At 48.7% G+C, this 11,776-nt stretch overlaps 4 protein-coding genes across 4 annotated transcripts; all 4 read left to right on the forward strand.

The window, feature by feature from the left end:
* Positions 1–843: 843 nt before the first annotated feature.
* On the forward strand, positions 844–4,668 carry ASPWEDRAFT_174863 (putative vesicle-mediated transport protein (Imh1); the record flags this gene model as incomplete). The annotated part of the gene is made up of 4 exons (XM_040831284.1): positions 844–852; positions 939–1,350; positions 1,417–4,573; positions 4,626–4,668. 4 exons carry the CDS (start codon positions 844–846, stop codon positions 4,666–4,668), a joined length of 3,621 nt encoding a protein of 1,206 aa, XP_040687135.1.
* Positions 4,669–4,894: 226 nt separating this feature from the next.
* ASPWEDRAFT_43522 (GNAT family N-acetyltransferase) lies at positions 4,895–5,862 on the forward strand. Its single transcript, XM_040836044.1, has 2 exons — positions 4,895–5,030; positions 5,142–5,862. The coding sequence occupies exons 1-2, from the start codon at positions 4,991–4,993 to the stop codon at positions 5,624–5,626; spliced, it is 525 nt and encodes a 174-aa protein (XP_040687136.1). The 5' UTR covers positions 4,895–4,990; the 3' UTR covers positions 5,627–5,862.
* Positions 5,863–6,179: 317 nt separating this feature from the next.
* ASPWEDRAFT_30534 (anoctamin family protein) lies at positions 6,180–8,609 on the forward strand (the record flags this gene model as incomplete). Its single annotated transcript, XM_040833428.1, has 5 exons — positions 6,180–6,255; positions 6,308–6,461; positions 6,521–6,809; positions 6,869–7,300; positions 7,353–8,609. The coding sequence occupies 5 exons, from the start codon at positions 6,180–6,182 to the stop codon at positions 8,607–8,609; spliced, it is 2,208 nt and encodes a 735-aa protein (XP_040687137.1).
* Positions 8,610–10,223: 1,614 nt separating this feature from the next.
* On the forward strand, positions 10,224–11,582 carry ASPWEDRAFT_622612 (uncharacterized protein). The gene is made up of 2 exons (XM_040838629.1): positions 10,224–10,569; positions 10,630–11,582. Exons 1-2 carry the CDS (start codon positions 10,381–10,383, stop codon positions 11,143–11,145), a joined length of 705 nt encoding a protein of 234 aa, XP_040687138.1. The 5' UTR covers positions 10,224–10,380; the 3' UTR covers positions 11,146–11,582.
* Positions 11,583–11,776: the final 194 nt, after the last annotated feature.

The following is an 11,776-nucleotide window of genomic DNA, read 5'->3' on the forward strand; positions in this document are numbered from 1 at the left end:
ATGATACTCGTGGATATCAAATGTGGTGTTATTCGCTTTGATTATTTTTTGGTGGTGGGTGGTTATTTTGTCTATAGTTACGAGGTTATGGAGTCTGTCAATTTCATCCACAATTTTATTCTTTTTCTTATTTTAAACAAATCATAATGTCTTATATCGAAATAGATAGAATAATAATATTTAATAACCATGACACTGGCATATTGGGTTTGGTGTGGGCCCTTTCCATCTGTTCCTTGGAATATATATTATGACACTTCGGTGTCTTCTCCGATCCAAATGGTCTTCCGCAGCCTTCAATTTATCCAATAGATATCCATTCAATTATGAATCAAAACGGTAGTATATAAATCCACCTGGAAATAAATTAAAAATAATAATCATTCAACTCTTAATATAATCAAACGTAGAGCTGGTGGGAGAAGGTTGATAGTTCAATGTCTATATTTGGCACGAGGGCTTTCCACTCCAATCTGGTCAAACACTTCAACTCAATACAATAATCTTTATTTCTTTTCTAAACTGGTAGAATATTCTTATAAATGCAAATATATTCATTTCCCTTGCTCTCTGCATCAAAAATGAATAACGAGGCTCTATTTCCACGTCAATCGCCCATGGCCCGGGCTTTCCCCAGCAGCTCCTGTTGGCTGTTCTTCTTGGCTTTGGATCCCGAAATCTCCCCATGTCCTTGCTGAGGACGCCGGCTTCACCACTTCATGATCCCCATGCCCCTTCTCTACCGTCTTTTTTCTAATACTTTTTTGCCTCTCCCTTTTATTCCTATTCTGTCTCTCGTTTATTGATCGTGCTGTGGCCTAGGCCCACAGACTTGCCACGGTGATGTTTCAGGTACGAGCGTTCCAACTACTTGGCGATTATTCCCCGACCCCCTCGTGTGCTATTTGGCTAGAATCTAACATTCGCGCGACTATCAGCGCCTTCGCGACGCCATCGACTCTCGGATCGCAGAGGAACAGGCTCGTCAGGAGTCCCTCTCCCGCTCCAACTCCGCTCGTCGTCCCGCCGCCCGCAACTTGTCCCCGAGCAGACGACGTCCGCGACGCAATACAGGCACACCTATAAGAAGCCCCGATCCCAACGAATTCGAGCCAGACTTTGCCGTTGGGGATGATGAAGGGTCAAGTCGATCTGCTACTCCAAAGGCGGAATCCGTAGGGGCTGAAGGGACCTCAGAGGGAAATGCTGAGGAGAAAACGGTAGCCGCCACAGAGTCAACTGGGAAGGAGGCAGCTCCTAATACGGAGTCGACCCAGTCTCTGTCCGAGATGCCTGCGGAGGTAAGGGTGAAGCTTCGGAAGCTGGACAGGCTGGAATCACGATATCATGGTATGGGGTAGCCCCGGTCGCGATCGCATACAGTCGACGTACTGACATATGGGTCGTGGGATACAGAACTTTTGAAGGCATATCGGATGGCGCATTCCCGTGTCTTGTCAATCGAACCATTCGAAGCAGCTTTACGGGAGAACACACCCTTGACGTCTATAGGCGATCCCAAGGCTTTAACGGAATACTTGAATCAAATCTCTTTGAAAGGGGACATGGTCACGGAGGAACTTAAGCGGGTCACAACTGACAGGGATGATTACAAAAAGAAATTCGAAGAAGCACGAAACTCGGCCAAGGAAGCGTGGGACGAAGTAACCAATATCAAGAAAGCAGATCTCAACCAAGATGGCGAGGACTCTGCAGCGAAAACCGATCCTCTGGGTGTTGACACTTCCCTAGCAAATCAAGGTTCCTCGGACGCTCCAGTGAAATCCCCCACGCCATCAACCACTTCACGTGTTGGAGCTCTCACCAGTCTCCTCTCCCCTAAACAGAACACGGTGAAATCTCCGCCTCCCAAGGAAGAAAGCGAGGAGTTCTTTTCTTTTGATAATGAACTTCCGCGACTAGAGTCTGAATTGAAGGAAAAACAAGAAGAAGTTGAAACCCTCAAGTCCCAGGCTGAGACGCTCAAGCGTGATCTTTCGGTTGCACGTGAGTCCACTGAAGGCATGGTCCATAACTTAGAATCTGCTACTCGGGAACTGGTGGAACTGCGCGACAACAAGGACAAGCAAGACTCAGAGATTGAAGCCCTTAAGACTTCCAAACAGGGCGAGCTTGATGACTTGAAAGCTAAACTTATGACGGCCGAGGCTGCTGTAGAGAAAACGAATTTTGAGGTCGAAAAGCTGAAGACCGAGTTGAAGGAGAAGACGGATGAGTTGGACCAAGCTAAATCCCAGGCCTCGCAAACCGACGACAAGGACCAGAGCTCAGAGCTCAATGCCAAACTTGAGGAAGCAAAGAAAGAAAAGGAATCCACCGAAAAGCGACTGGGTGTGCTACAGGGCTTGGTAGATAGTCTTCGATCTCAGCTCAAGGACACTGAAACGGCAGTTTCGGACCTCAAGACAGATATGGGCCAGAAGGCGGAAGACCTTACAAAGCTGCAGAACATTGTTGGTTTCCTGGATAGCAACTTGAAGGACAATGAAAACTGGCAGTCAGCCAGAGCCAAGGTTTCGAGCGGCCAGGAGGCCAATTTTGATGAACTCCGAAAGAGCTTGACACCCTCCCAGAAAACGCCGGAGGTGGCTAAAGAGGCCTCAGGACCGGATACTCAGGCTGCTAGCTCAACTGCTGGTCCGGCTGCTGGTGCAGGTGGTGGTAAAAAGAAGAAGAACAACAAAAAAAAGAAGGGTGGCAAGGGTGCTGAAGAAACCAGCAAGCCCACCAATGCAGCCGCCCCTGAAAATACTCAGCAATCAAACCCCGAGCCTGAGCAAACATCTCCGAACCTGAGTGAACTCGAGCAAAAGATAGAAGCGCTTACTGTGCAGCTGAGCGAAAAGGAAGCGGCTATCGACCGTCTCAGCGCGAAGCTTAAGGGAGAAGAAGACTTGAAAGAAGAAATTGAATCTCTCCGGGACGACATTCTCAACATTGGCCAAGAGCACGTTGAGGCCAAGGACAAAATCAAGGAGCTTACCGCCGAGAAAACAGCTCTGGGAGAAACAATCTCCAAACTCGAGAAAGAAATTACTGATCTGCGAACAAGAAGTGCATCTCAGACTGCCGACTCCGACAAGGCGCACAATGACTTGAAAGAAGAATATGAAACGATCAAGGCCAAATCTGCCACACTGGAGACAGACCTTTCTGCGGCCCAACAACTGGCCGCGACTCGATTTAAAGACCTTACAGATCTGCGAGAGACCCTCCAGAAACTGCAGCCCGAACTGAGAAACCTTCGAGCGGAGTCTGCAGAACTTAAATCAACCAAAGAAACCCTCACAGGCAAGGCAAGCGAGCTCAAAACTCTCGAGGGCAAGCACGACGATTTGCGTGCAGAACTAAAGAAAATCAAATCTACAGTATCGGAAAGAGATGCTGAGGCAAAAACACTGAACCAGAAGATCAGACAAGAGACGGATAGCCGCTTGAAAGCTGAAGAGGGACTGACGGTTGCTCAGTCAGACTTGAGGTACTCAGAGAGCAAGAAACAGGAAGCATTTGAAGCAAAGGAGAAGATGGCAACAAATCTCTCCAAGGTTCAAGATGATCTGAAAACTTCTCGGACCAAGCTTCGAAGCTTCGAAGACAAGGTGTCGCAACTGAACAAAGAGCTTAACGGCCTGCGAGAAGAGATTCAATTGAAGACAGCTCAACATGCCAGCGCGCAAAGCCTTATGAACAACATGCGCGACCAAGTCGCGGAGGTTGGGATGCAAATGAAGGAAGCCCGGGAACGCTGTGAAAGCTTGGAGGAAGAGCTGGCAGATGCTCATCGTCTACTCAGCGAACGAACCCGTGAAGGCGAGACGATGCGACGCTTGCTTAACGATATCGAGGGCCGCGCAGAGGCCAAGGTCCGTGATTTCAAGGAACGCATGGAGACTGCCATTGAAGAACGAGACCGCGCAGAGGATGAGGCCAGCACTCAAGGCCGGCGCCGGGCACGTGAGATAGAGGAATTGAAGACCAAGATTCGGGAGGCCGAGAAAGCCTTGCGGACTGCATCGGAGGATAAGGAAGAACTTGAACACTCGCAAAAGGAATGGAGGCGTAGGCGCGACGAGCTCGATTCTCAGTCTGAGAGGTCGACCAAGGAACTCAACACCGTTCGTCAAGACATGGTCCGATTGCGCGATGCTTTGGATGAAAGCGAGAAGCTGGTGCGCGACCTGGAGAAAGAAAAGGCAGAGCTACGGCGGTCAGTGGAGGAAACGAACAACCGACTGGAAAAGCTACGCAAGTCTAACAAGGCATTGGCCGACGAGTCTCGCTCTATGCAGAACCCCAAGGTGCGCGGGTTTGACTCGGGCAACCAGTCCTCCCGGTCGTCGATTGATTCGGGATCAAGAGCGGTTGGCTCCCCCGTGTCCAAAGATCGCAGCTCATCGACTATCCGGAGGAGTGAGACGCCTACGGGGCCTGGAAGTCCGTCAATCGACTACCTTTATCTGAAAAACGTGCTCCTTCAGTTTTTGGAGCAGAAGGATAAGAACTACCAGAAGCAGCTCATCCCTGTTCTGGGGATGCTGCTCCATTTCGACAGGTGAGTCTAAAACATGCATTATACCTATGGATTTGAATACTGACTGCCACAGAAACGATGAGCAGAAGTGGATGGCCGCCATATCGACCAAATAAGCGTCTTTCCTAGACCCGGTGGCTTGACTGCTGGGCATGTGTAATAATATTTGGCATACAATTACATAGCATATTATTATTTTCTTTTGCTCTGAAAATTTCCCAGTGCACCCAGAATATTTCTATCCCCTTCTACGTTCTATAATTATTAGTTAATCGATGTCAATAGAAGGGCGTGGTTTTCTGACCCCTGTGGGGTCAGTCCCGACTCTTTGTCTAAGAAACCGTTTCTTTCGGAATTTTTATCAACGCCACGTACCTGGATAAAACCACCAAATCGTTAGAAAAAGAAGTATTCAAGCTGAGATAATTCTTTGCAGTCATGTCTGCCCAGCCTACCATCCGACTCGCGACTCCCGAAGGCAAGTGCTTCGTTATCTCCCCGCATCATGTTAATCATCATCTCCAGATGATTTCTCCGCATTGTGCTCAATCAGCCCGTGTCAGAACCACCCCTAACTAGCTTTCTGTAGATATCCCTTTAATCCTCCAATTCATTCGGGAACTCGCCGACTACGAAAAAGCCCTCCATGAAGTCGAAGCAACCAACGAATCCCTCCTCGCAACCCTCTCCTTCCCCGATACCCCGCCAAAGCGAGGTGCCGTATACACCGCGTTGATCACCCCTCCCGCAAGCCCTGCCAACCCAACCCCGATCCCCGTTGGAATGGCACTGTTCTTTTATAATTACTCGACATGGCGGGCGGCTCCAGGAATCTACCTTGAAGATCTCTACGTGCAGCCCAGCGCCCGCGGAAACGGCTATGGGTTTAAACTGCTCAAGTATCTCGCTGCCAAGGTGCTGGAGGTTAAGGGACGACGATTGGAGTGGAGTGTGCTCAAGTGGAACGAGCCCAGTATCAAGTTCTATGAGCAAGTAGGAGCCAAGGGGATGGAAGAGTGGATGAAGATGATGGTCGAAGGACCTGCATTGAATAAATTGGCTGAGGCACTGTGAAGGACAAAGAATACCAACCTATACCGACCTATTAAGTCGACCAGAAAAGCTAGAGTCTACATTCCATGCCTATGTTGGATATCCATTGTAATTGACTTAATATCTTGCGATCCAAGGTGACAGCGTACTTTATTTAGACCTAATGTATAGGTACCTAGTCAAGTCCAGTATCATCCCGACGCAATCCGTACATTAGCTGGTTATGTAACATGCATATGCTAATGCTGTCTCCACAAGAAATTTAGTAAAACAATGATGTAGAAAATGCATGGATCGATGCAGTGATCTGTCTGAACTGCTACATACTACTGATCGATGATTCTGCCCCTTGCGATCGACCTTATCTGCTATCCTTGTGGTGCTACTTGTCGATCCTTCTCGATCTGGCTTGGGCATGAGGGCTAGCCCTAGTCAAGCTTTCGAGGTGTCGTCATCGTATCGAAGCGCTAAAGCTGGCGGTGACAACCATTTCAGCTGAGCTCTGTTGTTGCCTCTCCTTTTTCTACCCCCATACAATTTCATGACATCCCATCCAGCTTGGGATCAATTCTAAATGGCTTCTGCCTCGGCGAAGAGCGCTGTTGAACACAACAACCATGTGGACTACGTCATCAGCTACAGCTTTCAGGGTAAGCTTTACTCCTATTCGAGCCTACTCCGACACGCTCTAAAATGTTTCAGATGGCCCCCAAGCAACGGAGCAACTTGAGTTACTGCTTCGCAAACTGTCTGAGGTAGGATTGCAGACAGAGGTGAGGCAGGGAGATGAGTCTTCTCTGCTCGTCTTTATCCGGGCATCAGACAAGAGCTTGAGGCGAGCTGTTTATCGGTCGCGGTACGTTCTGAGTAGTATAACATGTTTTCGAACTATTACGCTAATTCGGATTTTTCAAGTGTTCGTGACTGGCTTTATGGCCTCCGTAATACTGAACCCGAACCCAGTGGCACAGCTGAGCCCCAGACAGAGGCTGAGCGCCTCCGTGCTATCAATCACATGATAACCGTGCCCAAGGAAGAAGGTGGCGCGGGGATCACTCCCAACCATGGAGATTGGAAGAATGTGGTTGCACTCTTCCCATTGCATGATGAAGAGATCAACAAGCGGTGTCTGAGGGATTGGAGCAAGAAGACTTTCCTATCAACAGATGACTTGGAGCTGATTCGTGACAGGTTTGGAGAAAACGTACGTGCGAGCAGGCTTTGTGTTGAATCACCCCTGAGCTGACAGATGTGATGTTACAGGTCGCTTTCTACTTTGCCTTTTTGCAGTCGTATTTCAAGTTCTTGGTATTTCCAGCCGTTTTCGGGTTCTCCTGCTGGCTGTTGCTTGGCTCATTCTCTATAATTTACACCGCAGTTAACTGCCTGTGGTGTATCGTATTCGTCGAGTACTGGAAGACAAAAGAGGTTGATCTCAGCTGCCGATGGCAAACCAAGGGCGTCTCGGCTCTTCGTGCAAAGAGGCGAGAATTTGAACCCGAAAAAGAAGTTCGAGACGAAAGTACCGGAGAGACTCACGGAGTCTTTCCCGCGACCAAGCGGCTTTACAGACAGCTTCTCCAGGCTCCATTTGCTATACTTGCCACAGTTGCTCTGGGCCTGATCATTGCCACCTGCTTTGCGATCGAAATCTTCATTTCCGAAATTTACAATGGACCGCTCAAGACATACCTGGTAGGCTCTTGTGCTCGTTTTCTCGTGCTATGTATAAAGGTTGACGGAACAGGTGTTCATCCCAACTATCCTTCTCTCCTCCCTCGTGCCGACCATGAGCGCCGTCCTGGTATCTGTTGCGACTAGGCTCAATGACTACGAGAACTACGAAACCCAAGATTCGTACGATGCGGCATTGACACAGAAGATTTTCGTCATCAACTTTATTACTTCATATCTCCCCATTTTCTTGACGGCCTTTATTTATGTGCCATTTGCTAGCCTTATTGTGCCATATCTTGACGTCTTCCAGTTAACCGTCCGGCCATTTGTTTCCAAAGAAGATGCTCTTTCGACGCGCGGGGAGTTCAGTATTGATCCGGCACGTCTGAAGAAGCAGGTCATCTATTTCACCGTCACGGCACAAATCGTGGGCTTTGCCATGGAAACCATCGTCCCGTTCCTCAAGCAGCGCCTTTTCCGCAAATACAAGGCATTTTCTAAAGGACGGTCTATCAAGGCCGAAGAGGAGGAAAATTCGGCAGAGAAGCGAGCTGCTCCAGTCGCCTTTGACGATCCAGCGGACGAAGTCAAGTTTCTCGCTCGGGTTCGCAACGAAACTGATCTATCGGAATACGATGTGACGGATGACCTGCGCGAAATGTGTATCCAGTTCGGTTATTTGGCCCTCTTTTCGCCGACTTGGCCCCTTGTCCCCGTCTCTTTCTTGATCAACAACTGGGTCGAACTTCGATCTGACTTTTTCAAGATCTGTGTTGAGTGCAGACGGCCTACGCCTCAGCGTGCAGACACCATCGGACCTTGGCTTGAGAGTTTGGGCTTCCTTTCCTGGGTTGGAAGCATCACCAGTGCAGCTCTTGTCTATATGTTCAGCAACGGCCATGCTGGACCTAACGGTGAGCCAACCGCCATTAAAGGTTGGGCGTTGTTGCTGGCTATCTTCTTTTCCGAGCACCTTTACCTGATGGTTCGATATGCTGTGCGAGCGACCATGACTAAGATGGAGCCACCAAACGCTCGGAAGGAGCGGACTGAGCGCTACATGATGCGCAAAAGATATTTGGAGACCACCCTCCGCGCAGAAGATGACGAGGATGATCTAAACCTGGCTGAAGAAGGCCCTTCAGCTGAGGCTTCCGAAATCACTCGCGAGTCTCTGGAGGAAGATGCCAGGGAGGCAACCTCGCATGGTACAGACCTTGCAGAGCGGTTTTGGATGCGACAGAAAGGCTGGAGGGAATCTGCCAAGATCGGTTCCAGTATCATCCAGGCCCAGGCTACAAAACCGGCTGTGAAGAAGCAGCAGTAGATGTATCTCTGCATGACTTCAACTGGACCAAAATAGTACGATTTGAGGCCGGTATTGGACCAAATGAGTGTACTATTTTTCTTTTTTTGTGTTTATTCATGTGGACAGTCCACTACATATATATATAGCCTGTAGAAATACATTTGAAATGAAGTTATTTCTCAAATTTAGCTCAAAACAGGACGTATCTAAGAGTCCAAATCCTCATTTCAATTTCAAGATGATAGCACAATAAATCAGTTATCATTGAAAGACTTGGATACCAAGACACCGACGACCATACCTACCTAGACAGGCTGCGGGGGAGAGATATCCCGGTGTTTCACTAAAGCAGAAAAGTGGCACTGGAACTTTGATTATTCCGAGGGCTGACATAATTCTTACTCATCATCTCCACCGGAAGGCGCGACTCACCAACTCCGAATGTCCGAGATTTCGGATACTTCGTATGGCGTTATTTTTTTGCGCTGAAGGCGCTGTTTTTCTTTTTTCTAAAATTTTATTTGAAAGAACATTGATTCAATGAATTGAGAAAAGTATGAATGTCGGATATGATAATATCATGGGGTTGTAGGCTGTCGGAGTAGGCGAGAAACAAGACATGAATATGGAGTCATGAGTCAGCGTCTCCTACGGGAGATCAGTCATCAGCCGTTGAGCGGAGAACAAGGAAGCTCAGATATGATGCTGATGGGACTGGCAAGATGTAGATAATTTATGCCATGATAATAACTGGAAAGTGGTGGTGATTTTGAGCTGAACGGCCGGCGTAGCGCTACCCAAGACACATTGGCATAACACTCGTAATGAATGGCATAAGAATAACCGGCCATTCCTGGAATGGCCGGACACCGAGCTCTTTCTCTCGCTTTCCCTGCCACCCGCGCGTGGTTTTGCTTGCTTTTTGTTTCCCTCCTCCCCTTCGCCTTCTCGCCATTTTTTCCCACGTCACTGACTGACTGATCTTCCCGGAAATCTTTTAAGTAATCTTCCCTCCTCAGTCCTGCTTACGAGATCATTTTCCATCTCCAATAGAACATCATCTACTGCAACGCCCCCCCATCCCACGTCCAACTGCTTACCTCATCCTCCTCTTGCATTCTCCCTCTAACAACAACCCCCCAAGCCAAACATTGCATATCAATCGGGCCTGGTTGTTCTGCTTCGTAACGAGAGTGAATTGGTCGTGTCTTTTTCCGGCGCGTCCTCTATAATCATTACATTTCATACTCGATGCAGCCCGCACTAGCCCCAGCGCCGCATCCAAGCATGCAAACCTCTGCTCAGGTAAGCAAGCCTATCTCTCTCGCGGTTTGTCATCATCAGATCGCCCTTCCCCGACTGGAGATCAACTTCAGCTGTCGCGTTGCTGGCGCTCGGAGTTCTCGTCACTGTCGCTGTCGCGTGTTGGGATTATTTCAACCCCCCGCGATGGATTACGGAGCCCCTTCTCCAGGTCGCGCTGACGGCGTCTACCACCCTTGTCCTGAAGCGATGATGCTGACTGCCATTATAGGACCATGCAGACCAGGGTAAGTTGATGTACCTGAGGAGGACAAGGCGCGTCGGTCGACTTATTGCTATTGCGAAGGCCGTCGACGATATAACCTGAACTCATCCCCGCCAACTCTCCGTATCCAGTGGAGACTTTCGCATAGCAGAACTGACTTGATGGTAATTGATAGTGCTCCATGACCAGCTCCTAGCTGCTCAGCAACACCTGTCGCACCCCCAACAAACGCGACCGCAGCCTCCCACGCAGCCTCAGCACATGCAGCCCAACACAACGAGCCCCCGCGACCAGAACAATATCGATCCTGCCATCTCGGGAGCCTCAATGCTGAGTGGTCCTCCGCAAACCCCACCTCAAGCTGACCCCTCGGGCCCTGAATCGCCAAAGACATATGGCAAGCGGCCTTTGTCTACTTCCAAACGTGCCGCCCAGAACCGTGCTGCTCAGGTATGTGGATATTTTGTTAGATACTCTTGAGAGTATGGGATTTCCGCTGACTCTGAGCAGAGAGCGTTTAGGCAACGGAAAGAATCTTACATTCGCAAATTGGAGGAAGAAGCAAAGGGATATGAACGAATGGCAGAGGGCTACAAGGCCCTGCAGGCGGAAAACTATCAGCTTCGAGAATACATTATCAATCTGCAGTCGCGACTACTTGACTCGCAGGGCGAGGTTCCGGAGCTTCCGGGGAATATCGACTTGAGCCAGCCACGCGAAGACATCCCCATCCCAGCACCCGTTGCTCCGGCCACAACGGCCTCCTCAGCCGCATCGGCACCTTCATCAAATGCTGCTCAGCAGTCCCAGCCCTCTCATAACCAGACCACTGGATCTAATGACGACATGAACTCTCTAAATCGGATAGCCGTAGCCGGTCTTGGGATGCGCAAACATCCCAATGAAGAGGCAAACTACTTGACGAATAATTTCCAGACCAAGCGCCCACGAAATGACGAGAACCAGCAAGATGCATCGGATGTGACAAAGGCGGAGCCGGCGCATGGACTGCCGCTTGTCTCATGAAGTGAACTTGATATTGTATCTTTTGTTGACATGCATCATTAGTTGTGCTTGTATCTCTGAATACAACAAACAATTCCCGCACTGTTGATTATGGTCTCTGTTTTCGATCTTTATCGTGTATTTTTTCTGATTTGGTTTGTGGCGTGATTATATTCGGGCTTGATTTTGACCTTGGTGTGGCCGGTGTTTTGCGTTTCTTGCGCTCGGGTTCGATTCCATTGCTATGTTTGGGGCTTAGATCCAGAGGGGAGGAAAGCAGATATTATCTATTGTCTGCGTTGAGCTATGCTTCTTGTTCCTTCCATACCTGACATTCCGCTGTCCTTATATTTGTGCTGTTTTATCATTTTTGCAAATTTCTTATATCATCATATTGTACTCTGATTAAGTCATATTACAATAAGGGTTGCAATTTATCCCCCAGGTCCAATGCGCGACAAAAGTGAGTTGACTCTCGGATAGCCCTGACATGTGGGTAATTAGTTCGAAGATTGAGTTATCCTTTCAGCCATCTATCCATGATATTTCGAATGCTTTTTTTCATGAATGATCCAAACGATTATATAAAATCAATACATAATCTTGCGATAGAATAGCTTTCGATCGATGAAGCAATGGCAGAGGGTCTATC

This window comes from Aspergillus wentii (genome assembly GCF_001890725.1).
Source record: "Aspergillus wentii DTO 134E9 unplaced genomic scaffold ASPWEscaffold_6, whole genome shotgun sequence".
Taxonomy (NCBI): Eukaryota; Fungi; Ascomycota; class Eurotiomycetes; order Eurotiales; family Aspergillaceae; genus Aspergillus; species Aspergillus wentii.

Coding starts and splice junctions, on each gene's coding strand:
- ASPWEDRAFT_43522 (XM_040836044.1), top strand. CDS start 4,991: ATGTCTGCCCAGCCTACCATCCGACTCGCGACTCCCGAAG. Junction 5,031..5,141: donor CCGACTCGCGACTCCCGAAG/GCAAGTGCTTCG, acceptor AGCTTTCTGTAG/ATATCCCTTTAATCCTCCAA.
- ASPWEDRAFT_622612 (XM_040838629.1), top strand. CDS start 10,381: ATGCAGCCCAACACAACGAGCCCCCGCGACCAGAACAATATCGATCCT. Junction 10,570..10,629: donor CCCAGAACCGTGCTGCTCAG/GTATGTGGATAT, acceptor GACTCTGAGCAG/AGAGCGTTTAGGCAACGGAA.